At 54.8% G+C, this 27,961-nt stretch overlaps 1 protein-coding gene across 5 annotated transcripts; it reads right to left on the reverse strand.

Annotated features, from left to right (window-relative positions):
• Nucleotides 1-1,531: 1,531 nt before the first annotated feature.
• KIAA0513 (KIAA0513 ortholog) lies at nt 1,532-27,152 on the reverse strand. Of its 5 annotated transcripts, XR_001922114.2 has the most exons (14): nt 17,800-17,920; nt 12,360-12,864; nt 11,477-11,576; nt 10,876-10,949; nt 10,684-10,754; nt 9,928-10,135; nt 9,504-9,544; nt 8,981-9,062; nt 8,325-8,402; nt 6,685-6,714; nt 4,208-4,288; nt 3,813-3,907; nt 3,320-3,702; nt 1,532-3,131 (listed from the first exon to the last, which is right to left on the reverse strand). XR_001922114.2 is itself a non-coding variant. In XM_018084011.2 (13 exons), exons 2-13 carry the CDS (start codon nt 12,719-12,721, stop codon nt 3,653-3,655), a joined length of 1,272 nt encoding a protein of 423 aa, XP_017939500.1. In that variant the 5' UTR covers nt 12,722-12,864; nt 27,033-27,152; the 3' UTR covers nt 1,532-3,652. The 5 variants fall into 5 exon arrangements, 4 of the variants coding, with proteins under 4 accessions (XP_017939500.1, XP_017939504.1, XP_008925838.2 ...); XM_018084011.2 differs by lacking the exon at nt 17,800-17,920 and adding an exon at nt 27,033-27,152 and having other exon boundaries at nt 1,532-3,702; XM_018084015.2 differs by lacking the exon at nt 17,800-17,920 and adding an exon at nt 24,986-25,298 and having other exon boundaries at nt 1,532-3,702.
• Nucleotides 27,153-27,961: the final 809 nt, after the last annotated feature.

Below are 27,961 nucleotides of genomic sequence, written 5' to 3' on the forward strand. Positions count from 1 at the left end.
ATGAATACTTATCACTCCCAGACACTACTACAATGGAAAGATTTTTAACAGCTTTAATAGAGACGCAATAAAACCCCCAGAGCCCGGCAAGCAGACGGCCTTTGATCCCTCCCAAGCGAGGGAGAGGGGCTGAGAGCTGCTCACTGTGCTCAGGCTTGAAGGACCAGAGCTGGAGCAGCCACTGGGCCACTGCTGATCCTGGGTTTAATGGATGGGTGGCATCATCCCAGAGCTGGATCAGTTTTCCTAAAGCTGCTGCACAGTGTAGTTAATACCCCACAGGGAAGAATGGGGAGATGGGCTGTGGCTGTAATGCCCAGCACCTTCCTGCTCTTACCTTTCCCAGGGTCTCCTCCTGCAGTTCCCCACATCACACCTGGTCTAACCCACCCTCAGGGATTTTAGAATGAGGGTCATTTCAGCTCAACCAACGACCCGCCTGGGTGGGCTGACACCCCTCAGCTGCCTCTCACTGCTTTTAATGCAGCGCTTTTTAAGTCATTAATGATTAAAGGGGCTTAATGACCACCACACAACGAGCGAGACAGGGACACTGCTCCCAGGAGACCTCCCACCTCCAGGTTAACTCACCATGGATCTCACTCCCTCACAGTTGGGGATTAAGTGGCCAGAGATCTCCTTCCCTCTTGCTGTGCCTGCTGCCCCTATAACCTCCCAACACCCTTCTGCAAGCACCCAGCCTGCAAAACCAGGAACAGGGAGGTGCTGGGGTGCAGCCACTGCAAAGGGCACCTGGCGCTGAGCAAATACCTCAGGAATAAGCCCCTCCTTTCTTATACACACAAGCTTATCAGGCACAGCAAGGTGATAAGGAATCCAGCAGATGGAAGGAACAAAAGTGATCCCAGTGCATGTGGATGGCTCCTGGTTTTCCATAGCTGGGCAGTCCACATCCAGGTAAAACACCAGGTAAAACCTCTGAGCGTGAGCTTTGGGGATGGTGGTTTCTGTGGAGGGTAATTAAAATAAAAAGGAGTGGGGCAAGTTCCTTCCTAAGAGAAACTTGGCCACAAAACCCTCCCCTTGGGCTACCAAGAGAGAAACCAGCCCTGCAGGGCAAGGAACAGGCTCAGCTTGCCCGTATGGAGACCCAAGGGGACGTGGACTCCGAAGCCTGGGTGGAGGATGACACTCCCAGCCTGTTAACCTAAGGGAACATCTTTTTTTAATAGGATAATAGTGAGTAATTGATTTTTAAATACACTGAAATCAAATGTCCCGAGGCCAGAGCAGGATCTCAGCTCTGTCATCAACTCAGTGGTGACTGGCAGAGATTGAGAGCACAGGGGAAAAGAAAATAAAAATTAAATCTCCTTCATGTGCCTCTCTGGCTCCGGGGCAAATGCTAAAGTCTCTGTAAAAGGTGCATCAATTTTTCTCTATTAAAAAATAGGTCAGCAAAAGACAGATGATGATGAGGGCAGAACTGGGAAGGCACCAGGGACACCGAGGCCAAGCAGGAAGCATGGAGAAGGTGGTTAAAACACACGACAACAGTGGAGCACAAAAATTTAATATTTAAGGTAATTTATTCCAATCTCTCTCTCTCTCTCACCCCATCCTTTACACAGTCCCGGCCGAGAAGGGTTTATGGATATTTTTTATTTGATTTTAATTATTTTTAATAGAAAAATACACATGCAAATAATATACACTTCAGCGCTGAACTTCTTTTTTCATGTTGGGAAAAAAAAATAATAAAGAAATAAAGGAGGATTTGGGGAAGACCTGAGTGGAGACAGATACAGGGATGTCATGGGGATAGGATGCTCCAGGATGCTGAGCTGCCTGTGGTCCAGCACATCCTGTCCATCAGGAAGGTGTTCATGGAGCTGAGGGGCTGCTGGAGGGACCAATGTCTGCCCCTCACCCCAGCAAACACCCTTCTCCAGTAACTCTATCCAGGTTTGGGAATGGCCAAGGGAAAATTTGTGCTGGATCCATCCTTTCCTACAAGACCCAACGTGGAGCCAAGTCCCATCCCCAGCAGCAAGGGAAGCCCAGCTTAGGTAAAAGCATCACTTTGATGCTCAGAAATAATACCAGAAACTAAGAGCTACATGGAAAAAATACCATTTTATGCTATTTATCCTACAGGATACAGCTGGCAGCATGGGGAAAAATGGACTGACGGTCTCTTGAAACCTAGACTTGTGTTTCAAGATGATGTTTTTGGGGTGAGACTGAGTGTTGGACCTTTGGCTGAGCAGGGCTGGGGGTTTCTGACCCTATGGGATGCTCCTTGCAGAGGGGAGCAGTGACGTCCCCGTGTCCCCAGTGATGTCCTCATGTCCCCAGCCTCTCTGCAACCACCATGCCAAGATCCATGGGGAAAAATCAGATATGCTGCACAGTGGGAGCTGCCATCCCTTGAGCAGAACGGGAGATGTCCTTAAGACAGGGCTATTTCAGGTCTGATGGATGATCAGCTGGAGCAAAGAGGCTGGGGAAGGAGGGGACAGCGAGGAGCAGCCCAGGGAAGGAGAGCGATTAATCTGCTACCACGGTCGCTGCAGGAAGCCAGGAGGCTTTGGGAAATGTCACAATCCAGCGACATCCCAACACTGACAGGGCAGCAGGGAGCAGGATGATGTGCTTTGCTGCCTCCTCCCAAGCCACGAGGTTCTCCTCTGCCTCCTCTTCCCACAATCCTGCCCAAGGCCATGGCTTTTTTCCTACTGATCCAGGCTAATGATATGAAGCAAACTGTGTTTCCTCTTTGCCCAGAGGTACAAAACCACACAGGCAGTACAGAGAAGGTTTCCCAAGGGAAGGATTTCCTTCCAGCTCCCAAGGAGCTGTATCCTGAGCACAGTAGCAGCACTTTGCCAGCCCCATCTCTGCTCCCACCAACCCCTCGCACTGCCAGTGTCCCCAGCCAGTGGTGACATCCCTGGATACACAACACAACCTGAGTGACCCAGAGCCTCCCGTTGGCTGCTGCATCCCATCATCCTCCTCAGCAGCCGGGACAAACCCACGTGTTCCCAGCACCCGGTGCCTCACTACGGACATATGGAGATGGATCAAACTGGGGGCAGAGCCGGCTGCTCCCCCTGGCACTGGCTTCCTCGGTGGCTGGATGCAGCCCCCGTGCCTGGATGTGATCCCTGCCCTCTCCTCCTGCATCCCTAGTACAGTTCCAGCATCTGCTGCGCTCATCAAGGGGATGGCGGCAGGGAAAAGCAGCCTTGGATACCTCTGGATTTACCACCATCCATGGCAGCCTCAGAAAAGCACCGAGCTGCACACACTGGAGACCACAGCAGCCTTTCATGGGGGGCTGAAGACTGAGCACCTGGGGGCTGCACAGTCGCTCTCTTTCTGCTTTTGCCTTGTGATTTGTTTTGCTTTTTAACTGACAAAGTTCACTTTTGGGACTGTCTACTCTGAAAATAGAGGCAGGAGGGTCTGGCGAGGGCAGGGGGCTCTTCAGCTCCTATGTCTACAGGCTGCCCTGGTGCAGCTCTAAAGTTTGTTGGATGATCATGCAGGTTTTATTGCAGCTTGTGTGTGTGATTTTTGTTGTAAGCATCCCAGCTTCAGCCTCAGGTAGCCCCGGAGGTGGGTTTCTCTCCCCTCCCCACCTGTCCGGCTGCCGTCTCTCCATCACCACGTGCCAGCCAGGAGGCTACTCGGTGGCCATCTGCTCGATGTGGTCACTGAGCAGCTTGTATTGCTCTGCAGAGGAGAAAGAAAAGAGCTCTGGGAGGGTGCTGAACCACCCCATCTACGCTTCATCCCTCCAGGACCCCATGATGGGGGTGCACATCCCTTGGGATCTCCCCTACCTTCATCCAAATTGCCGATTGTCGCCTGCTTCTTCAGGAAGTCGCTGCAGAGCTTCTTGTTGAGGCCGAACGCCAGCATGTTGTGAATGAAGGTGCTGAGGGAGAACAGAGATGCTCTTGGTGAGGGAAGGGCCAAGCTGGTCTTTCTTCCCCCCACATTCCTCTCCCTCTCCACAGCCCCTTGTGCCGGGCACTGGGATGGTGCTCAGCTGTGGTAGAGCTCTCCCACGCCCTTTGGCACCTGGATATTCAATATACGGGGCAGGAGCAGCTCCCAGGGGGAAGCTTCAAGCACCCTCCACACCATAAGGGATGTCCCCAGTGGGGGAACATCTGTCAGGTGTCCCCCCTCCACAGCTGGTCCCCAGGAGGGCCAGTCCCCATGCCCTGCTCACCCCAGCTGCCCAAAGGTGATGTTCTCGTTGAAGCGCAGGCTGTCGTCACGCTCCTCCTGTGTCATGTGGCACCACTTCTCTCTGAAAGGCACAAGTCCATCTGGCACCACCGTCACCCCAGGACCCCCTGCCTGCCTTCTCCCACCCTGGGCCATGTTGCTGGAGGACAGGAGGGCATCCAGGGTTTCTCTTGTGCTGGATGAGCTCGCAGGCTGCATCCATGCACAGATCTCCTGCCCTGGGGCAAAGCAAGAGATGCCCCAGGGAAAGGTCTTATTCAGCCTTGGCTTTGTCCTGAAAGGCCTCGATTAAGAGCTAAAACTAGCACTGACTGCTCCAGCACAGAGCTCACCTTCAGTGCCATTACTTCAGCGAGGGGGATGAGGAGGAAGCAGGGGGATGGCCATCCCAGCAGGGCTCTGCTGAAGCCCCCCAGACTGGAAGGGGTGCCAGAGGGGGTACCAGGCACCTCTTCCCCCATCTGCAGCAGGGCTCCAACTCCCTGAACCCCAAGCAAGCTGCTCCCCAAACATACCTCCCCCTCCGACAGCGCAGGGGGTTCCCATACCCCTCCCCACGGCCCCTCTCCAGGGCTGATGTGCCAAAATCCCAGTGGTGCCCTGAGGATGCCCCGGCTCCACTCCAGCTCCCTGCAACTGCAGCATTGCCTTAAAGGATGGAGGATTTTAAGCTCTAGATGTTTGCAACCAGCTCTAGGCAGTGGCAGGAGTCTCCATCCCAGGAATAAAGCCTGTGCCTCAGGGATGTCCCTGGGGTGGTGGCAGGGGGCTCAGTGCATGCATGCCAGGGAAACTACAGCCCCACAGTGAAGCCAGGCCCTTCCCAAGAAGTCAGGTGAGATTACAGCCAAGGATGAGACAAGGAAAAGCAAGGAAAAACAGGGATAGGAAGAAGAAAAATAGCTCTATGGAGGAGAAGGAAGAGGAGAACACCAGGAGCAGAACACACATTTGTAGCTTGCGGGAACGCCAAGCAGGAGGGGGGGGTCTGTGTTGGGTGGAAAGTACAGCTGGGACAAGGGGGTCTCACCCTAAATTCAGTGAGGTTGGCTCAGCCCAGTGCACATTTGCGTGGCTGAAACTGGAAGAGGATGAGTGTTCAGCCAGGCTGACCTCATGAAGGGAGCCCGTCCTCGTTAACCCAGCCCAGCCTGGGTGTGCGAAGCTTTTAAGCTGAGCCTTCATTTACCAGCTCATATTTATAGGGCTCTGGAAACACATACAATATGTTTAAAAGGATTAAAAAAAAAAAAAAAGGTGTAATTTCTCCCAGATAAAGCTTACGATAACAAATAAAACCCACAGCCAAATCTGGAGGCTGAAAAGAGAGGAGAAAAATTAAGGGGCTTTGAAATCTGGAAGCAAAACTTCACAGAACCCACTGGCTTGCTTACAGAAGAAGCATGTTTGTAACATTTTTTTTCCTGCCTTTTTATGTTTTTGAGGGAGGAAGGAGGGAGAAAAAACATTATCAAAGTGGCCCCCTCAAAAAAAATTGGCTGTGTTTCTGGCTTATTACTGGGGAGTAACATGCCTGGGAAGGGGGAAAACCCACATGTGGCTCCACTCAAAGCCTTTGATCTTCATACTGGCCCAGCAGGGCAGGCTCAGGGGTGAGCAACCCCATGGGCTGCGGGGTTGTATTTTGGGGTATCCAGGAAAGCTTTGCAGTGACTGGAACTGGTGAGAACTGTTCATCAACTGCTCAGCATCACCCCTCTTCCAGCAGCAGCATTCCCCCCTCACAGCAAACCTGAGCAGTGCTCGCTCCAAGCAATATTTAGGTTATCCATTTGCCAATACATTCCTTAGCCACACGGAAGATTTACTGCCAGACTTCAAAAAACCCTCATCCTCTTGTTAATGCCACCACTTGGAGTGATTTGCTCCAAGATCCCATGCTCCAGCAAGGAGCAATGACTGTCCTCTGCCCTGATGTCAGTTCAAGGCATGGATGGATGTGGCTCCAAGGACGTGATCCCAATTGTGACATGCAGCCCCCATTTGCATTTTTAATTTTACAAAGGGATGGCAGCAAAAGAGTGCATTAAAAAAAACAAAAAGGACCAGCTTTTCCAGCTGGCAAAGGATCCTCAGCACCTCTATGTGGCAGCAGAAGCCAGGAGCAAGCGGGAAGGAGAGGGGGATGCTTTCTCCACAAAGAGACTCAGTTCATGTCCAAACCCTGCCCAGAGGGATGTTCCCAGCAAAATCTCACAGCTTAAAACTATTCATGTTCCTTTTCAAAAACCACATTAAAGAGGAACCATTTTAAACCTCTCTGGCCCTTCGGTGAGGGTGATGCTCATGGTCAAACCTTTGGCAGCCATTCCTCCCCAGTGGAGAAAGGACCTTCCAGAGCCCCCCAAAACACTTTACTCCCCTCCCCAGGGCAGGATTTGGACCTGAAGTGAGCATCAACCTCTGGACACTAATGAAGTACAGGGACAGACACACCTCTTCTCCTCTTCCTCCCCAGTGTTCCCTCTGGAGCGGCAGCAGAAACGGGGCCGACAAAAGTGGTGCGTGAAAAGATCATGCAAGACAGAGGGATGGAGGGGAACGGAGAGAAGAAGAGATGGAAGAAGGTTGTTAGAAGGCAGAGAGAAAGGAAAGAGAGAGAAAAAGAGGAAGTTTAGTTCTGATTCCTTTCCCCCCCTCCCCGCCCTCCCCACACAGAGGAGAAAAATCCTCCCCAGGTCTCGCTGCAGCCCCAGGAGGACACGACCCAGCCACCCCAGAGATGCCCTGGGCACCCCACAGAGATGGGGTACCCCATCCCCAGGGACCCTCTGGACACCTGCCATGGCCAAGCATCAACCTGGAATTTCAAACCCAGCCCTCACCAACCACCTTCTCCTGCCAGGGATTTCAATCCTCAGTCCATCAAGCAGCACCCCGGTTCACCCAGTGGCTCCTGTTATCCTCTGCAGAGGACTACGGGGGGGTCACCACCACCTTCCAACCCCCTCTGAGATACTCAGGGTACTCCAGGCTGCAGCTCCCAAAGCTCATTTGTTAGTCAGGCTTGTTTCTGCAGCAGAGGCAGACTCAGCCATCAGATTAATTGGGAAAGGCACCCGGAGCAGAGAGCAGCTGCCGGTGGCGTATGTCCTTGTGAGACATTTGCTGCTGCTAATTTGGGGCTTAATCAAAGCAAATGCAGTTATGGTTCCATTACTGTTCAATAGCCTCTTTCAGTGCTTGCTAGGGAAAAAAAGGAAGAGCATTAAAGACGAAAAAAGGGATTGATCGGTGCGCTGAGCCTGGCAGAGCATCCCAGGGTGAGAGCCAGAGCTGCTATGGCTTAGCTCAGGATTTGGGGAGGACACAGGCAGACTGGCTGCTTCAAGAGGTGCTGTCAGTGCTCAGAAAAGGGGCTGCTCGAATGCTCTGAGCTCGAGGACTCTCACCCCAGAGCTCAAAGCCTCAAGGCACTCACAGACAGCGGGAGGGTCTGGCTTCGGAGCAGGGAAACTGCAGTCGAGAGGAGGGAATTGTTTGAACCCTCGCAGCAGCCCCATGGGGGAGCAAGAGATGGGCATGAGCCTGAGAGTGTCTCACCCACCCCTGCACCCCGAGGGGTCCCCATGCCCAGGCACAGCCACCCTGTGACAAGAGCAGCCCCTTCCCCTTGCAGGGTTTGTCCTAATCCTCCCAGCTCTCAGGGCTGGCCCTGCTGCCATCCCCAGCTCTCGTCCTTGTGGGTTACCCAGGGTTGGTCACCACAGCCCTCCTGGGGACAGCAGGGACACAGGACATCCCCTCCCATCCACTGCACCTCCCTGAGGGCTGCACCAAGCATCTCCCAGATCTGCTGGCAAACAGCACCAACAGCCCGAACCCTGGCTGGGATTTCTGGGCATACCTCTAGGGCTTTGTTCTTCCAAAACCAATGCAAAACAAGCAAGAAAACCTTCAAATCCCTACGAGGATGTGGATCTCACCTGCCCACCCCACCACCCAGTGGTCCCAGAAGCTTTGCAATCAGAGGTGGAAAGCAGAGCGTTTCCCCATGGTTGTTCATGCTTAGGCCTTAGACCCTGGGGGGCCTGGAGGGGACACAGAGTCTCCTTTTCCCACCAGGAATGTCCTACCTGGTGGTGGGGGATCGCTTCCTGCGCTCGCAGTGCACGGCATCAAAGAAGGCGGCATTCCAAAACCGCAGGTTGTGCCTGCAGGAGGGAGGGAGATGTTGGGGAAGGTCCCTGGTATCTGATTTAGATTAGATAAAAGGAAGGTTTTTTTACAATTAGGGTGGTGAGGCCCTGGCATAGGTTGCCCAGAGAAGCTGTGGCTGGCCCATCCCTGGAAGTGCCCAGAGCCAGGGTTGGATGGGGATTGGGAGCAACCTGGTTACTGAAGGCGTTCCCTGTCCATGGCAGGGGGTTGGAATGAGATAAGCTTTGAGGTTCCTTCCAAGCCAAACCAGTCTATGATTCTATAATCTCCCCAAGCCTGTCCCCAAATCCTCTCAGAGCCAAGCTCACCCACTTCCCAGGGGTCAGGAGGTGACTCGAGGATGGCCCAAACAAGTCTGGCAGATTTGATCCATTTTTGGACCAGCTCTTTTGTGGCTGCAAACATGCTCTCATTAGCACAAGGGATGTGCCAAAGCCCAAGGTCACCTCTGTTAGAGGCAGCAGCTTAAAGGCACTCATGAACATATGGAGAACATGTGGGACAAGAGGACAAACCCCCTCCCCATGGAGGCCAATGCCAGGCAGGAACCAGCTCGCCCTGGGGGCTTTACCAGATGGGCTGCTGCTTGAGGTGCATGTACAGGTAGATCTTCTCTCCTTTCTTCTCCTCCTCCTCTGGGCTCTGCACAGAAACTGGGGGGGACACACAGTCACATGCCAAGGTCTGGACGACTCCCAGCTTCCCACCCAAGCAAAGATTTTATGCCCCCCCTCCCAGCTTGGCATCCGAGAAGCGGTGATGGTTTGCAAACCAAACACTCATCTTCAATACATCCACAGCAACATGAAGAGGAGCTTTGGCTGCTTTTTGTGGGCAGATATTAGCCCACTAATACTCAAGGGACTGGACCACTGGTTTGGCAGCACACACAGCGACTGGGGGAGACTGATGCACCACAAAAGTGCAGGGCAGTGGATGCCCAAACCTCTGCAGCCTGTGACACTGAGGACAAGCTCCTTGAAGGACAAGAGTTGTGATTGTTCTAAAACAAGGAACTCCAGCATTTCCAGCACTCTCTCCTTCCCCCATGATGCCTTGACCATGCCCACTGCAGCAATCCTGGCTCCACTCACCTGTCTTCTTCAGCTTCTCCTTCGGTTTGTCCTCACCTTCGCTGTGGCACAGAAAACAGTGTCAGCTCCCAAAAGTCCTGTCCCCCCTGACAGCCCATGATGCCCCTGGTGAAGGAAGCACCCTCATTTGAAAGACCCCCTACTCCCATGCCATTTTCCCTGGGGCCAGAAAGGTGACTAGGAGATGGTGGTGTCCATCCCAGTCAGACCCAGTACAGAGATGACACAGAAGACCACGATCCTGGAACCACATAACTCCACACCCAAGGGACACAGGACTCCCAGACCATGAGGTGACAATGACTAGTGCACAAAGCATGGGACCAGGCTAGAGACCACCTTCCCATGGCCATGGTAACCCAGGAGGTTTCTGTCTTGGTCACAGCCCCAGCCCACCCTGCCCACCCAATGGAGTGGTACCCACTCGCTCTTTTTGGTGGCAGGACCCTTCAGTTTGGTCTCCAGGCCCCCAAAGAAGCCCTTGACGTTCTCTGTCTTGGCTGATGTGTTTTTCAGCAGCCGCTCTGCGATGTCCTTCTTCTCCGCCAGCCACGTGTTCGCCGACTTCAGGTACGAGTCGATGCTGCCCGTGGGCTTCTCCTTGGCCTCCAAGGGCAGAGCGTGGGGCTTGCCTGGGGGAAACACATCAGGAGCTCAATGAATTCCATGGTCCTGAGTGCTGACAGCTCCTGGGGGACTTGCTCCATCTACAAGATGCACCACAAAGACCAGGAGCCAGACGGAAACACCCAAGATCCTATCCCACCCCAATTCCTGTAGGTCTTTATCTTCATCCACATTTTGGGTAGAAAATCCAGCCCCCCTGTGGAGGAGTGGCCACCACACACCACGTAACAAGCCAAGGTGCTTCTGGGCTGGGGTGTTCACATCCTACACCCAGGGTCAGGGAACATCTGGGGGTTGTCACATGCAAACATCCCTGGCTAGAATGCCAATGCCAATGCCAAACCAGCATCCCCATGAGCTACCATCCCAGCAAGGGGCTCTACCAGGTATCCATAGATTCTCAGACATGGAGGCTCTTTTCCACTCGGTATCAGTGTCACCCAGAACAAGGCGAGCTGGGGTGCCCCTCCACCACGCTTCCCATGCACAGGGCTCACATCACACAGGTCCCCAGCACCAGCAAAGCCTGCACAAGGGTGCAGATGCCTCTTACCTATGTAGTAGTAGGTGAAACACATGGTCATGAGGTTCTTGGCAGGGCTGAAATCATCCATCTGGTGACACCTGACATGGAGGGAGGATTCAGTGAAGACACCCAGTGATGGAAACTCAAACAGCCTCATGGCTCTGATCTCAGGGGCTTTTGGTGGTTGCAACAAAGCCCCAGACTCCCCCCAGGACTTACTCAAACAGCACGAGGGCGAACGACTGCATCAGGCGGTAGAAGGTCTGCTCTGAGACACACTTGGAGTTGCAGCGCTGCAGAGACAGAGCCCAGGGTTCAGCACAGCAGCAAGAACAGCCTCAGCCCACCCTGGGACCTCCACCATGGGACATGGGCAGAGTACACACAGCTTGGCTCCCCCTCAGAAACAGTGGTTTGCCTCTCTGGATGGTTCTTTTAGGGAATAGGTCATTTCCAGGTGCTGGTGGGATTTAATTTTAAATAAAACAAATGAGTGCTTTCCCACATTGCACTAAGTATGTATTCAACTGCCTTGAGATGCATTTATTCACTCCTGTACTCCTTGTGCTGAGGTTCCTCCCTTTCCTCAAGTTTCTGCCCTCCAAAAATACTGCTTTGGGGTACAGTTAAATTCCCCTGGCCTGGTTTGATCCCTGTATGGGTCATTCGCTTAAGAGCTGGACTCGATGATCCTTGTGGGTCCCTTCCAACTCAGAATATTCTGTGATTCTGTGTGTGATTCTGTGACTCTGACCCTCCTGCCCAGGCTGTTCAAAAGTCTAGTGAAGGATCTCTGCTCCCTCCCCATCACTCCCCTTACCTGGGCGCTCACATATCTCGCGAACCACTCCCTGCCCTTCCCATTCTCGCTGCTGCAGAGCTCACCAAACCTGGCCTTCTCCTCTTGGTCCAAATCCTCTCTGAAATGAGGAAAAATTTAAAAAACACCATTAAAGCTGAGGATGTGACCGGCGTCCCCCATCCAGCCAGCACAGCTGCGCTCCCCCACATGATCCCTCAGCAGCAACATCCCGGCGCTGCAATGCCGGGAGGAAGGCAGAGGAAGAGGGGAATGGAAGCATCCATTTTGTCATCCCTCAGCTTACGATGCTCTTTTATTCCTCCCTGGCAGGGGGGAAACCAAAGGCAGAGGGAGAAGAGCCAAGGATGGCGCGAGCAGAAACTGAGCTCCAGAGACAGGCGCGGTGCCCCAGAGCGAAAACAAGCCCTGTTGCTGCTCATCACGCTCCGTCTGCTCGATCCTGCTTGACGCGCTGAGACACCACGATACAGAGACCACAGGGATGGGGACAGAGCCTAGGGCTGCCTGGGGGTCCCGGGGCACGTGTGAACCACCGGCATTTGCACGGGCATCAGCAGAGATGCACAGTGGGGAGAGGAGATGGAGACCCCTGGCACGGTGAGCCCCCTGGCACAGCGAGCCCCTGGCAGGGGAAAGGGGACAAAGAAGAGGGGAGGGAAGATGGGGGTGGAAGATGAGCTGGGATGTGCTCAGGAGAGGGGTGCAAGCCAAAGCCTGCATGTCCTCTTAGCTCCGATGCTGTGGAGCAACAAGCTGCATTAGCCAAGCCCAGGGAAGGACACAAACCGATGCTCTCGGAGTGGGAAAGCAGCCAGATCTCATCCCATGGGATGTTCCCTGGCAGCAGGCTCAGCAGCACTCACTGGCCCTGCTTGCTTACCCCCCGGTGAAGATCTTCTCCACGTAGTGCCTCATGAACTCCCGGCGCTCGGCCATCGCCTCGTCCCGCGCCGACTCCGTGCTCTGGCTGGAGGAGAAGGACTCGTTGGAGGAGGAGCGGTGGTAGCCACTCCAGTGCCGGGGAGAGTCACCCATGTCATTCTCGCTGTCCGCCGACTCGGTGGCATCGCTCTCCTCCCCGGCCACGTCCCCTGTGTCCCCCAGGTGCCCGTCCCCTGCATCCCCCAGGTGCCCGTTGTCACTGGGGGCAGTGGGAGGAGCGGGCTCTGAGGGGTCGCAGGTGGGTGTTTCAGCATCAAAGTCAATGAGGTTCCCCACGGGCACATCCACAGGGGCCTCCATGGCTCTCCTGGGGGATGTGGTGGTGTTGGAGGGACTTGCTCCTTGTCCTTCTGCCCCTCACTGAGGTGTGGAGGCCATCGCAGGCAGGATGCTGGCTAAGGCAGGCAGGACCTTCTGAGGGGGGACACGTTAGCACAGGACATCTGAAAGACAGAGGGAGGATGAGAGTGAGGACAGGTCCCCAGAGAACCACCACCATGGACCTTGGGCAAGGCCACCACCTACGATGTCCCCAGGATGTCCATCAGCAGCGGAGGGACAGGACAGGGACACACCAGGCAGACAGGGCTGGCTGCTCTCCATCAGCCACGTGAATCAGCAAACCCATGCAGTGCTCATGTGCTTTCAGCACAGTTCAAGAGGGTTTTCCATCCTTTAGCCCAGAAAAGAGACAGTTTGAGCCCGAGCTCCATATGTCATATTTGGGATGTGACATCTCGTGGCCTGACGGGCAAAACTGGGCTGGCGTGAGCCAGCAGCTGGCAACACACTGGGGATTCTCCAGGGCAGCCCTGGAGAAACACCCTCCTCTCTCCTGCCCTCCTCTCTGCTCATGGGTCTGTCTGACCCCATTTGGAAATGGGATCATCTCCGAGGTGGAGCATCCCAGTGCTAAACACACATTGACTTAAATGGGGAATGGAAAGGGGATGCTGGACACAACAGAAACTAATGGGATGAGGACATAGGGTTCTGAACTGCAAATAATTACTTTTGGCATCCAACCCAGATTGCAAAGGTCCTACAGAGGAGGTACAGAGGCCACAGGCAGCTCTGCTCCAGGAGCACCTGCTGGCAATGGACCACGATGCTCCAGCATGTGCCCATCCCAGACAGCACCTCAGCAGCTGCTATGCAGCAAAAAGGGCAAAGAAAGGGCTGCCCTGAAACTGCTTCTTCATCACAGAGTCACTCATGTCCTCTGTGAGAACGTTTCTGCCCCAGGAGGTGGCAAATGATGACGTCTGAGAGGGGACCTTGGTACAAGCAGCCCCACTGCAGCATCCGGGCACGGGGCCAGCACAAGGTGGCACAGGAGCAGAGACAGCAGCACAGGTGACAGGTAACAGTGACAAACCTAGCACGACAGCAACATTGACACAGCCCCACTGCCTTCCAGGGAACTGAACCCAGGACACAGGCAACCAGCCCCGGAGCAAAAGTACCCAGATTTATTAGCATACCCCAAAGGACAAATGTCCAGTTCATCAGACAAAAAAAGAGTTCAAAATAAAACCAAATCTGACGTGTTTCACTGAGCAGAGCACAGTGTCTCTGGGAAAATAACCCCCGGGGTGCAGGAGGAGCATCCTCCTCCTCCTCCTTCCCATCCCCAGAGACCCTTTGGGGCAGTGGAGTGCTGAGACCCACAGGATAGCAGGGGAATAAAACACTGCAGCCTCCCTGAGCATCAGATAGCTGGGAAAATCCCTTGTCCCACAGTCCCCAGGGCTGAGAAACGGAAGGGACAGAAAATCAAGTCACCTCGAGTGGCAGAAATTTGGACACCAGCACGCACCCACCACAAGCGATCACCTCCCCCTCCACTGGCACCCTGTTCTCCCCCCTTCCCTCACACCAAAGACACTCTCTCCTCACACACACCTGAACCTGCGTCCCGGGAGAGCCACATGGACACTGCTGCACTCAGGGAGCTGCCGAGGCCTCTCCCTCTGTCGGGAGAGGAGCAGCCCAGAGGCTGCGGCACAGCAGGGACTGGCGGGGTGCCCGTGGGGAGCCAGCCAGCTGCAGCCCAGCTCGGCATTCCCGGCAACCTGACACCTCCAACCACCCCGTGAGCTGCAGGGACCTCGCTGTGATCCACCCATCCATGTACCCACCCATCCATGCATCCATCCATGCATCCATCCATGTACCCACCCATCCATGCATCCATCCATGCATCCATCCCTCTGCCCCCCGCCCTTCCCGCTCCCAAGGCAGCTGCAAAGTCCCTTTTGGCACCGATGGAGAGAAGGCTCCGGGGAGACCTGAGAGCCCCTTCCAGTGCCTAAAGGGGCTCCAAGAAAGCTGGAGAGGGACTTAGGACAACAGCCCGGAGTGACAGGACAAGGGAGAATGGCTTCCCACTGACAGGGCAGGGTTAGATGGGATATTGGGAAGAAATTCTTCCCTGTGAGGGTGGTGAGTCCCTGGCACAGGTTTCCCAGAGAAGCTGTGGCTGCCCCATCCCTGGAAGTGTCCAAGGCCAGGTTGGATGGGGCTTGGAGCAACCTGGGATAGTGGAAGGTGTCCCTGCCCATGGCAGAGGGTTGGAATGAGATGAGCTTTAAGGATCTCCCAGCACCCTTAAATCCTGCATGGTTTCCCCGTGGGGCTTTTTCCAGGTGTGCTGGATGCTGAGGTCAGGTTTGATGAGGGACCTCAGCAATTCACACCTGAGAAGTGGGGTCCAATCCCAGTTTGCTGCGATGGAAATCCCAGAGGGGAGCAGAATTTGGCTAGTCTGAGGCCCAGCTCTCCTTACTTCCCAGCCACAGGGCTTAGATCCCCATGAGCTCCTTCCCACCCTGTCCCCAGAGCTGGATGACAAACTCAGATAATCCCTGTTATCAGCTCAGGCTGTGGGTGACATCCCACATAATGACAATGCTCGAACCCTCACTCGCATCTGCATCCTACATGGAGACAGTGCTCCAGCCTGGAGCTGTCAGGATGATTAAAAACCATAATTAAAGTGAAGAAACCTCTGGCTGTCTTCTTGTAGCTGCAGGAGTCCATCCCTCCTGTCTCTCCGCTCCCTGGGTGCTGGATGGCACCTGGACACGTAGCTCAAGGGCTCGGAGAGCCCCTGGGGACATTCAGCTCCGGGAAAGGGGGAAAGACACAATTAATATTCTTGTAGGACTTAGCTTGGCAGTCCAGAGGGGATGGCTCTGCTCCCTGGGACATTGTGCATGGACACAGCCATGAGCTCCGCAGAGATCTCTGGCAGTGCATCCATGCCCTGCCAAGGGATGTGGATGCCAAGGGCTGTGTTCATCCCGCTGCTGTGCGGGGGCGAGATGCTCCTGCAGCATGTGGGCAGCATCTTGCCCTGAACAGGGCAGGGCTTGGGCTGCTCTGCAGCAGAGGTTGTTTAAACACATCCCATGTTTCTGTTTCTCAGCTGTGTGTCATGGGACAAGTCCTTCCTGACCTGCGGGAAGGGGGTCAGAGCATTGCTGCCTCCTCCCATCCCACATCCTGCTGCCCTGGAGAGGATGCAGCCCTGATGCAGAGGGACACAGAGGGAGTCACCACTGCTGGAGGGACAGGGAAAAGTGCCATTTCCCAGTGCTGGCACTTTTCCACACTGCAGCCCACCGTGGAGATCCACACTTGTCCCATCACCCTGTGCACAGCACACCCAGGTCCTGGGGGCTTGTGTTGCCCACCGTGCAGCTGGTATGTGGAGTCTGACACGGGAATGGCACTTGCTCCCGCTGGGGACACCACACAACCATCCCCCTCACTGCACCCACGGGTCTGTCCCAGCCAAGCACGTGCCAAGGCGGGCACTGAGCCAGCCTGTCAGGGCTCTGCAAAGGCACCGTGGGCAAAGCTGTGTGCCTGCCAAGGAAAACTCCCTGTGCCGTAAGGGAACGGCCTGTTTCCTCCCAGGGAACTGGTCAGTCTTGTTCCCCTGTGTCTCTCCCACAGGGAGAACAGCCTGGCAGCAGGGTCATGGCTGAGGGACACAGACCCGTTGAGTGCCAGACCCATCAAACCACCCTAAATCCGGAGGTACCGCAGCTACCCCATCCCAAAGCGCCCCACAGACGTTCAAACACACAAACCTCCTTGCTCAAACACCGGGACTTTGGAAAGCTGGAACTGCCCCACGCTGGATCTGCCTGTCCCCGCTGTGTATCCGCTCTTCTCCCAGCACTGGCAGCAGGGACACGCTCCCTGTTTGTCAGGGCTCGAGCTGTGCCCTCGCTGAGGCGCAGCCGTGCTGCAGCACTGCCCAGGAATTACTGCTCTGCAACTTCATAAAAATAATTCCCCGAATGCCAGGGGGGCTCTGAGCTGTGACCGGCGCTCAGCTGCGCTGGCACAGGTGGAGCAGAGACCACACACACTCGGTGCATGTCAGGGTCAGCACCCAGCTCTGCCCTGAGCCTGCACTGGGGTCCCTGTCCCTGATGCAGGAGGATTTTTGGCATGTGATGTGTGTTGGCCGACTGGGTCTTTTCCCCAGCGGCATCTCCTCTCCTGACCCCAGTGTCAGGGCACTGCTGCCGGGTTGGCAGCACAGGCAGGATCTTTCCCCTTCCCCAAACCAACTTTAACCCACACGGGCACTGTATCGAACCATCTCGCTCGGCCCTAATAACGGAGCCATTTCCAGGGAATCTGAAGCCCAGCAGCTCCCAGCTTGCTCCGCTTCCCAGAGAGCCCTTTCCCCCCGCTGCCATCAGACACCAGATGGCAGCTCCCCATTCGCCTGGACTTCAGAGGGGAATTAAATGTCTCTTGAATAGACCTGCGCTACGTAAGCCGGGCTTTTGTGCCGAGCAGCGGCTTCTCCTTTCACACTTGCAGCAGCACAGCCCTTACACCCCCCAAGACACACACACACATCCCCAGGAGCCCCAAAACGCAGCTGCTTATTGCACAATTCCCATTTTCACCAGCAAAATTCCATCCCGGGGGGGCCAGGCTGCATTTTGGAAATGAGCTCCCCAAAAGGCACGGGTGGTTTTCCCTGCCCTGAACACACTCGGTCCCCCACTCCCACGGGAGAAGCTGCCTCCAGCCCCTGTGGATGGGTTAAGGATGCAGCCGCCACGGCAGCACAGCTGAAGCCTTTTGCTGGTGGAGCCTGGGGACCCTCGGAGCACATGGAGACCCTCCATCCTTCCCAGGCAGGACGGATGGATGCATCCAACCGATGTGATGAGTTTTCAGGGAGGTGGGTGCTGAAGGAAAAGCAGGTTACCACCACCCGGCGGGAGATGGGGAAAGAGGACGGATTAAACCCCAGCCGTGCCGAGGCCTGTCCTCGCGCGGGGTCACAGCGGAGCTGGAGTCCCCTGTCCCCATCCTCCCTCCCTCCTTCCCTTCGCTTTTACCTGCACCCAGGAGCCTCGGAGCACCCCGGCTCGCCGGTGGGTCAGCAGCATCCGGCAGGGCTGTGTCCGGCGTGGGCGCCGGCGGTGGATGCGGGGCAGGGACGATGCGATCCCTCCCTCCGGAGCCCCGGCGCATCGCGGGTGCCCACGCAGCACGCACGGCTGCGCGCACAGCCCGGCTGGCGGCTCCCGGGAAAGGCAAGGGAAAACCTCATTGTGTAATTTGGCCACGGCTTTCACGGCCGGCCGAGCGCCGATGTCTCTCCCGAGAGCCGCGCCGGCCCCTTTCCTGCGGCAGCGGGCCAGCGCGCATCCCCGAGAGAGCAGGGACCCCCGGGAGGATCCTCGCACCGAGACCCTCGCCCCCCAAAAACAGCCTGTGCAACGCCCTGTGCGCTCAGACATCCGAAATGTTAACCAAAATCAGGTGGTATCCCCCTCATAGAGGGATTCCCCAGCCCAAACCAGCCTGTGCACTCATATCCAACATAGTAACCAAAATTAGGTAGGGTCCCCCTCAAAGAGTTCTCCAAACCAAAACATCCTGTGCAAGTCCCTGCACATGCAGATATCCAAAATATTAACCAAAATTAGGTGGGTCCCCATCAAAGGGGAATTCTACCACTCAAAGCAGCCTGTGCAAGCCCCTGTGCATAATGACACCTGAAATATTAAACAAAATTAGGTGGAATCTCCATCAAAGGGGGGTTCTCCAGCCCTTTCCATCACCTTTAGATGGTTTTTAAGCCTCCCCATCACTCAGACCCCTGAGGATTGTGAGTTACCTGCTCTGCTCCTCCCAGGTGAGACACTACGGGGGAAAAAAAATGCCAAATTAAATCAGAGATGGGAAAGTTGCAGTGGGGAGGAGGAACTGGATGGTGCAGCAACGGGACAAGGACAATGCTCAGGGGAACTGCTGCCTGCTCGGAGGCAGCACCACTGGGGTCCAGCTTCTTTCCTGGTCCCCCAGAGAAAAAGCTCCAAAGTTTTTGTGTCAAAAGATGGGGAAAGGGTGAGAACCCTGGGAGGGCTGTCCCAGGGAGGGTGTTACAAGCCTGAGTGGCAATTCTGGGGTGCTCTCAATGACGAGGAGTCTCTAATACAAAGAGACCTCCTCTACACGACCGTGTAGAGAAGGTCACCAAACACCTCCACTTCTGCCCTTGCCAGTATCTGTGCCAGGGCATCTCAGCCTTCCCAAAAGGACCCAGGCAATGCCTGCATTAGCCCAGCAGGTCTCTCTGAGGGTTAGGGGAGCAGCAGCCCCCCTCAGGCAGTGGAAGGCACTCCCTGACAGCGAGGGGAGGCTGGAACCCCCCACCCTTCGTGTCAGCCCAGTATCCTTAGTCCTGCTTTTCCTCCCTGCTCCAGCATCACCCCAACACTGAGCAAAGTGCTTTTCCATGCATCAGAGCATCCCCCATGTACAGGGAAACATTGACTGCTGACCCAGCACACCCTGAAAGACTGGCAGCAGTAGCCAGTCGTGTTCTGATCCCCTTGGGGAGCAAAAACCAGGCTTGACTGTAAGAACAGCATCTTCCCCCTCTGGAGATGCCATGGGGGGATGGCCCATGGGCAGCAAACTGTATGAACCCAGGGAAATATTGCTGGGATGAGGATTGCAGCATCCCTGGCAAAGCCTGGCCAAACCCAGGTGCTGCCACATAAGGGCACCCTGGGAAGAGAGTCAAAGTCCTCCGCGGGCTTTTCAGTCCTCTGGAGCCAGGCAGGAGTGAGGGAGACGAGTGAGTCATTCCTGCCATGGATCATCCTCGTCAGGAGATCTCAGATGGTGCCAATTAGTGTGAAACTGCTCATTGCCCTCTTCAACCCCACACGGAGGGGATGCTGCCACCCCCCCATCATCATCACATCAGCCCACGGAGGAAACAAGGCGCTTGTGACACAACGTTTTAGCTCAGCAGAAATCCGAGAGCATCACTAATCGACTGTCTGCCAGGGGTGATTATTATAATTAAGCCAGACTTCAGAAATTGCAAGTGACGTGTAAAAACACCTCCCAGATCCCCAATTTTTATATAACACAATGGGGAGGGTTTTAGTGCCTCTCTCTTGCCAGCTCTTGCTGGTTGGGTTTTCACGTGGATGGCTGATCTTAATTTAGTTATTTTTATGTGTTGATTCTGCTATTGACCCAGGATTTGAAGCACAGGAGATGGAAACCCCAGCACACATTCTCCTGGCACCTGGAAGCATTCAAGACCAGGTTGGATAGGGCTTGGAGCAGCGTGGTCTAGTGGATGTCCCTGCCTGTGGCAGGGAATGGAATGGGGTGATCTTCAAGATCCCTTTCAACCCAAACCATTCTATGGTTCTAGTAAGTTTTGTGCCTCTTCTCCCTGTTTCACCTCCACCTCCTCCACCTCAACTCACAGCCCTCCCCAGGAATTATTCCCCTTAACAAGGTGCTGGGAGATCATCTACCCTGTTACTCTGCCACGGCTGGAAGCAGCCAAGGACCAGGACAGCCCATTTCCACCAAGGGTCATGTTGGGTTATCAACCCTCCTGCACCCATATGAGATGTCCACGATTTTTCGAGCAGCTTGTGGAAACCTCTCCATGGTGGTTCCCCTAAAAACACTCTCACTCCTGGGAGGGCAACCCCTCTCCAAGCTCCATCCTCAGCCTGAAATTATCCCCCACAGCCTCCCTGTTTGGCAGCCACATCTCTTCTCTCCTCCAGCACCCTCCTCCCTCCTCAGTGCACTCGGAGCCCATGGGCACCCACAGCCCCACCAGCACCGGGGTTGCAGCTGCAGCGTTGGCACAGGGAGAGCTGCCTCTGATGTGGGTGTTCATCACTCCCTTCCCTTTCTGCAGACAAAGGCTCTGGGGGTGGCTGTGTCTGTCACACATGATAAGTGCCCTATTTTCCCTTCCCCATCACAACACGGCACGACTCCAGCAGCAGCAGTGACACAGCCGAGCTCGCATCTGCCAGGGATGGATCTCCAGCACCAGGAGGGAGGCAGAGAGGAGGGTGGGTGCTGAGCAGAGGGTGACACCCCCACCTACTCGGCAGCTACAACAGGAAGCAGCTCTTTTGTGGAAGTTACTAAGGTATTGGGCAATTTTTTGCTTCACTCCCTTGCGCAGCAGGGCCAGGCACAAGGGCCAAGGGAAGAGCAGCAGCTCCGGGAAGGAGCCAGGGTTTGGACAGCAGAGGGACCACAGAATAATAGAGTATCCTGAGTTGGAAGGGACCCACAAGGACCATCCAGCCCAAATCCTGGCCCTGCACAGGCCCAACAATCCCACCCTGTCCCTCATAGCGTTGTCCAAATACTTCTTGAGCTCTGTCAGCCTTGGGGCCATGACCACTGCCCTGGGGATCCTGGTCAGCGCCCAACCACCCTCTGGGTGAGGAACCTTCTCCTAATATCCAACCTAAACCTCCCCTAACACAACTTCATGTCATTCTCTCAGGTCCTGTCACAGAGAAGAGGTTTGTGCTGCCCCTCCACTGCCCCTCATGATGCAAAATCTCACTGTAAGGAATGGGAGCAGAGCAAGGGCAGGGAGAAACAAAATAAAAGCTCTGATAAAAGCCCCAAAGCCAAGGTCTTGTAACACCAGTGGCCAGGCTGGCCCCACGGTGAGGGCTGAGTCCCCCAAAAGAGGGGCAACTGCTCTGGGTAGAGCTGTGCCACCAGCACAGCAGAGCCAAAGCACACAGAGAGGGACAGGGGCAAAAAGATATTTCAACATCACCAAGTCTCTTGCACAAGGATAAATCAATTTGCATTAAAAAGACTCACAACAGGAAACCATCCAAGCCCCAAGGGATACTCACCCTCCTTGACCTCATGGGCTAAAAGATTTGGTTCAGACTCCCAAGAGAAGGAAGATGTCAGGTTCCTGGTGCTGATCTGGACTCCAGAGCCCTCTGCCAGCCCAGACTCCCCTGCCCAGCCCAAGAGCTCCAGGCCACTCCCTGAGCCCTCAAACCCAACACCCCAACACCAGCACAATGCAACAGAGTGTTGCCACACCATGTATGGTTGTGACACGGCTGCTAAAAACCTAAATAAGCTGCTCTTCCAGACTGGCCCTCTGCAAATCCCTCCTAATCCAATCTGGTTTATGGCATTAAGTTGGACCCTCCCGTACTGAACGCCCCTGTTTGCACAGCAGTTGGGAAAATCCTTCTGTTTCCTTATTCCTGGTTGACTCGCCAGTGCAGAAGTCACCAGAGCTTCCTTCTCCTCATGTATGGAAGTGGCTAAGGACAGGGATACGCCTGCACTCCCAGCTTCACATCCTGCTGGCACATCACCTGCGTGTCACACCACTGGTCTGGGCATGGAAAACCTCCCTCTGTGCTGGTGTAAAGAGCCAGACACAGCCAGGAGTTCTCCTTTGCTGAGATTTATGTGTTTTGAAAGAGTTTTCTCCACCTTATTCAGACACAGGGGAAGACCTGGAGGGGACAAGCCCTGTGCTGACCTCTAGCTTCTCTCTAAATCTCAGCTGGGATCCAAGTTACAAACCAAGCCCCAGACCATGGCAATTTGGCGTGTTGTTCACACAGAAGATGCCAGAGCACATGGATAGATGTTGGGGATGCTCTGCCCTCCCTGAGGCCATCCCACAGCTGGATCCCATGTCAGGGGGACACGGCTTACCCCTCTGCTGAGCAAAGCAGAGCTTGGCACAGGCTGTCAGAGCCACACACCTCCATGATGCTAATTCCTTCAGGGAGGAAAAACCCTTCCCGTGTCTCCCCGGGGTCCTCTCAGTGAGCAAACATCTGTCACAGCACGTGTGCTAGAGGAGCTCAGCAAGGCAGGCGAGTGAGGATGAAAATGTTATAATTACCCTCAGCCTCCCTGGAATCTGCAGAGCACCAAAAAGTTATGCCACAGAAAAGGAAACCTATTTTTTCTTTCATAAAAGGAAAGCTGAGCCTATTTATAATGGGAAACACAGATGGCTGAGCTCACACAGGCTTGAGCAGCAGGACTGGGGGGCTCCTCTCCCTCTGCTTCCCCTCCAGACACACCCGGATCATGTTTGGCTCCACCAAACTCTCAGAACAGGAATATCCCGGGCCTGTGTGGGCATTCGTGACTACCTTTGCTTCCTGCAAGTCCACATGGCCCTGGGAAAGAGCTCCAGGGGAATTCAATTCCCGGTAAACCAGTCCTTGGGAGCACGGAAAACCACACGTGGCGCACTAGCAGTGGCAGAGCTGGGAGGAAGGAGGTTGGTTTTGATCCCTCCCGCCCGTGCCAGGCAGCGGGATGGGTGAGGAGCAGGCGTGGGGCTGCTGGGAGGGCAAAGGTTGCAGCTCAGTGTTCTGCTGTCCCAGTGTCACAGGGCTGGGGACCTCACCAGCATCATGTGGTGGCTCCCAGAGCAGCGTGAAAGGAGCCTTGGCATGGCAGGATATCCCTTGGTTCGTGCAAACCAATGGGATTCATGGGGAAAGGCAGCCTGGAACTGCAGCTCTGCACTGGGCAAAACCCCACTGTGCCTCCCCCAGCCTCCCCAAAACAAGCTGTTGGTGACACCTGCAGTGCTTGTGACACTTCAGCGCTTGCCCAGCACAGCACTTGTGTCCCATGTCCCCTCTCCCTTTCCCAGCTCAGTTACCAGAAGCCATGGATAAGCATCACCTCCAACCTCACCGTGTTCCCCAGGCAGTGTGGTCCCTCACCACTGCCCCACGCACAGGAGAGGAGGTGGTGGGAGCCCCAGGATCCCCAGAGCATTTGGACATGAGCACAGGATGAGTGCAGGGGATGCTTAGGAGATAGAGAGGCCACAGCACCAAAGGGAATGTCACCGGCTCAAGGGGACAGATGACTTGAGCCCAGGAATGCAGGTGTTAAAGGTGTGACATGCTGGCAGAGGACTGTTTGCCATTTTCCTGCTTTTATTTCCAAATTCTGACAAAGACTAGGATTCCTGAGAAGGCCACCTCACCCAACCTCTACTGAGGTTCAGGTGTGACCTCCCTGCAGACCTCCCTGCTCTCTGTGTTCTCCTTCCCAACACCACCAACACCTCTGCAATCCCCACCTTGCAGCCCGGAGCATCGGCATTGCCATCAACTGCCCCGGTCAGCAGCAAGGGGCAGGAACACAGAGGACAAAAGAATCATTGCATTTCCAGAAAGGGAATCAGTCTACCCCCAGGGAACTCCATCCCTAATTGTTTTGCATTAAGAGCTTCCAAATTCATGAGCAACATAACCAAGAAAAGGATAAAAGCAACTAAATAAGCTCCAGGAGCCATGAGAGGCAACTTCACCTCACAGTCCTGCAGCTCTCTGTGATGCAGCACGTTCCTCCCAGTGGGATCAGATGGGATAGGTCAGGCTGAGATGGAATGGGATGAAATGCCAGCCAGCCAGTGCCAGTCACCCCTAAGTGATATTTCTTAACACAGACCAAATCTACCCAAACCAAACTCGTTTCAAGTTGGGGTTGGAGCAAGTTAATCTTTAAGGTCCCTTCCAACCCAAACCATTCCATGAATCTATGATTTTACTTGCACCCTCCAAAGCTGCTTCCCCAGCACAACCCCCCACGCTCTCTGGAAGTGCCTTGTGCACTGTTATTTCCTTCCCAGCTCCAGCAGCCAGCAGTGACTCCCAGCTCTCTGTTTGTGTAAAGCTCCATCACATGCCGGATAACAGCCCAACAAGGAATTTATAAATATCGTCTTTGGAGGCAGTAATTGTCACTCCAGCCATCTGTTAAACTGGGACCAGGCAGCAGTGCAGGGACAAATCCAGGGAATGGATATGTCACAGCGATGCTGTGGATGAGCCTCTGAGGGGGAGCAAGGGAGATACCACAATGTGGGGTCTTGTGGGAGCTGCACTTTGATCACTGACCCCTGAGGTCACCCTTCTCACCACCCGAAAAAATGCCCAATTTCCAAACTACACCAGATATGCCAACTGTTACCATTCCACACCTCCTCCTTGCCATGGGAGTTGCAGGTCAGTACTCAGTATTTCCTCCCAGCAGACTCCACCAGCAGGTGGGATCAGCTGTGACACAGGGTGACACTCACCCTCCAGGCACCCCAAGGGGTCTCTCCAGCCCCAGCCCACTCCCCAGGTTGCCCCCCAGCCCCAAAATGCCCTTTACTTTCAGCCCCAGCCCACTCCCCAGGTTGCCCCCCAGCCCCAAAATGCCCTTTACCTTCAGCCCCTGGACGGTGCCTCCTGGAGCTGCTCCTTCCCAAAGTGTCTGGCAGAGGCGATGCCCTGCGTGCCCAGTCCCGGGCGGACACAGCCTGGCGTGACAGAGGCAGTTCCGCCACCATTTACCGGTGTCCAATGATTAATTAAAGCTACAGCTGACAAAGTAAAGGCCAAACAAGGTGAGGCCGTGATGCACCTGCTGCTTTTCCCTCCCCCCGGGTGCCGCCCCGACGTGCCGATGGGAGCTGCCGGAGGGACCGTGTGCTAAAACACTGCCACAGGCAGGACTGGAAAGACCTGTTGGTGCTCCTGCTGCCAGAGCCACGAGGACACAGGGCTGGGACAGGAGGTGTGGCAGAGGCCAGCAAAGCTGGTGTCACCACCCCTTGTGCCGTCACCAACACCCTGTGCTTGGCAAAGGGTTGGAGACACTTTAGCAGCCGGCTGGATGCATCCCACATCCCAGAAAGTGAGTACAAACCTATTTAACCCCCTGTGAGTCTGTGCCCACTAAGGGAATACAACCATTTAATCTGTCTGAAGGCCCCTGGCCTGTGGCTGGAACCCCCAAATGCTTAAGGAGTAACCCCCCATCCCAAATCCAGAGTGGATGGGATGCCCTAAGGCAGCTGCTTCCAATCCCCATCTCCCCTGCTCCAACTGCAGCACGAAGTGCCTGCAAACCAGAGCAGCCAGGAGGAAAAAATAGAAAAAAAAGGGGGGAAAAAAGGCAGCTTTATTTCTCCCTGACATTTAATAACCTTTATTGTCCTCTGAGCGGCAGTTTCCCATTCCAAGAGCCAGCAGCACGGCTGATCTTCCTCCAGGCTGGAAGCTCTTTGGAGCCTGGCAGCTGCCCCATCTCCTCACCCTGCACCGACAGCCAGGAACCCCAAAGGGTTCAAAAGGCACAAAACAGAAGGAAACGCTGTGGGATGCTGGGATTGGGCTGTCTCTTCCGGAGCTCACTGTAAACCCTTCATCCCTGCTGCATCCAGCAGCTCCGGGATTCACCCCACAGCATTCCCAGGCTGCTGGGGGTATTTTTCAGCACTGAGGTTGTACAAAAGATTCCAGGGACACAGCAGAGCATCTGACACAACGAATGAGGTATTTACCAGGCGAGGGGGAGAGTCCCTGACAACTCACAGGAGGCAAAAGCAGGAATTAATGGTGCTGCAATTCCCACTGCCTCCGTCATTAGGGAAAGAAAATGCATTTGAGCAGCCTCACTCGAATGCACAAAGTAATTTGTTTTGAATTTAATGTCATCCCGCTTCCCAGAGATGGGCTGAAGCTGGGAAAAGCCTCTGGTTGTATCAACCATGCATCAGAGAAGATGGAAAGCAGAGGGGATTTGAGGAGTTTTATAGAGGGGAAAACTCAGCTAAACCTGCACCGTGCTGGTGCTGCAAGAGGCTGTGGCCGCTAAAGTGTTACAGACATCATCACCCAGAGCTGCTGGCTAATAAAATTCCTAAAATCAGCTTAATATTGAATATAATTTTTTTATGAAGGGTATCAGGAAGGTTTTCTCCTGACCACCAAACTCTGCACCACTAAACTCGACGTTGCCATGTCCTGGACAAGACAGTGGGGTCGCCTCACCTGAAAGCACAAGTTTTGGGGCAGGGCAAGAGAGGGAGGGGGGAAACCTCAGTTTTACCTGGGATTTAATCCTCTACTGGAGCCCTGAGCTTTGCACAAGGAAGTTAGGATTTTCCCCAGCATGACTTGCTGTGTTTCCTCCTCGGGGCCTCTTGTTTGCACAGGCGGCTGGAAACGTTTCCTCCTCCAGGCGCCACGAAAAGCTCCGGGGGGAGCAGCCCGGATGGGCACCCACATCCCCGACTTCCCAAATCCCCAAAACACCACTAATTCAGGAATCAGATTGGCCCAGATCACCCCCCCTAAAACCTGCAGAGCTCCCCTGCACCTCCTGCTTCTGGCTTTTAATCCAAGAGCACGGCGGGGCCGTGTCAGGGTTGGTAATTCAAGTCAAATCTCCAGGTGCTGCTGGAATACAGAAATAATAAAATACAGACCTGGGGGTCCCACGGCAGCAAAATCGCTGGGTTTTTTCCTCCAGGGCTGGAACAAGGAAGAGATAAACCACGCTTGTTCCAGAGCACAGGCAAACAGCTGCTTATCACCACGTTTGCAGCCTCAAGGCTATTGAACAGTGTCAGGAAAAGTATTATTCCTCCCTGCTCGCGGGAAAGTTTCTATTTTTGGCCCCTCCGTCACAGGGAGCCGCTGCCTGCACCCGCTCTGGGCTGGGAGAGCAGCCAGCCCTGCATCCCCCGGGATCCCTGCAGAGCCCCTTCCTCCCCCCTGCCAAACTCACCAGCAAACGGCTCAATTTTGGGTAAAATAAAAACAGTTTTGGTTAAAACTTCAGTTCACCTCGATTTGATTTTTTTTGTTGTTTGTCTTTTTGCCCTTGAAATGGCATCTCTTCTGGGAGATCTCATTGGCATCCCGGGGGATGCTCGCCTGGCTCAGAGGTGTGACCCAGCCTAGAGAGGAAAAGGCTCTGGGGAGACCTTAGAGCCCCTTCCAGTGCCTAAAGGGGCTCTGAGAGAGATGGAGAGGGACTTTGGACAAGGGCCTGGAGGGACAGGACAAAGGGGAATGGCTTCACACTTCAGGGAAGGGTTAGACAGGATATTGGGAAGAAATGCTTCCCTGGGAGGGTGGTGAGGCCTGGCACAGATTGCCCAGAGAAGCTGTGGCTGCCCCATCCCTGGAAGTGTCCAAGGCCAGGTTGGACGGGGCTTGGAGCAACTTGGTCTAGAGGAAGGTGTCCCTGCCCATGGCAGGGGGTGGAACTGGATGGTTTTTAGGGTCCCTTCCAACCCAAACTGTTCTGGGATTGTATGATACCTGAAGGGCAGCTGCAAAAGGTCAGAGTCAGACTTCATGCTGGACTTTCCAGTGACACTTCAGGGGGTTCAAGGTGGGAAATGGTGGA

The sequence above is a fragment of the Manacus vitellinus genome, unplaced genomic scaffold (genome assembly GCF_001715985.3).
Source record: "Manacus vitellinus isolate BGI_N305 unplaced genomic scaffold, ASM171598v3 scaffold_10_pilon, whole genome shotgun sequence".
In the NCBI taxonomy this organism is placed as follows: domain Eukaryota; kingdom Metazoa; phylum Chordata; class Aves; order Passeriformes; family Pipridae; genus Manacus; species Manacus vitellinus.

What these genes read in the sequence shown, in the direction of transcription:
- KIAA0513 (XM_018084011.2), bottom strand. Translation starts at nt 12,721, where the DNA reads ATGGAGGCCCCTGTGGATGTGCCCGTGGGGAACCTCATTGACTTTGAT. An exon ending in AAGCGATCCCCCACCACCAG is followed by an intron (nt 6,715 to 8,324) that starts GTAGGACATTCC and finishes CTGCCGCTCCAG; the next exon opens with AGGGAACACTGGGGAGGAAG. An exon ending in GGGGAGGAAGAGGAGAAGAG is followed by an intron (nt 4,289 to 6,684) that starts GTGTGTCTGTCC and finishes TGTGCCTTTCAG; the next exon opens with AGAGAAGTGGTGCCACATGA.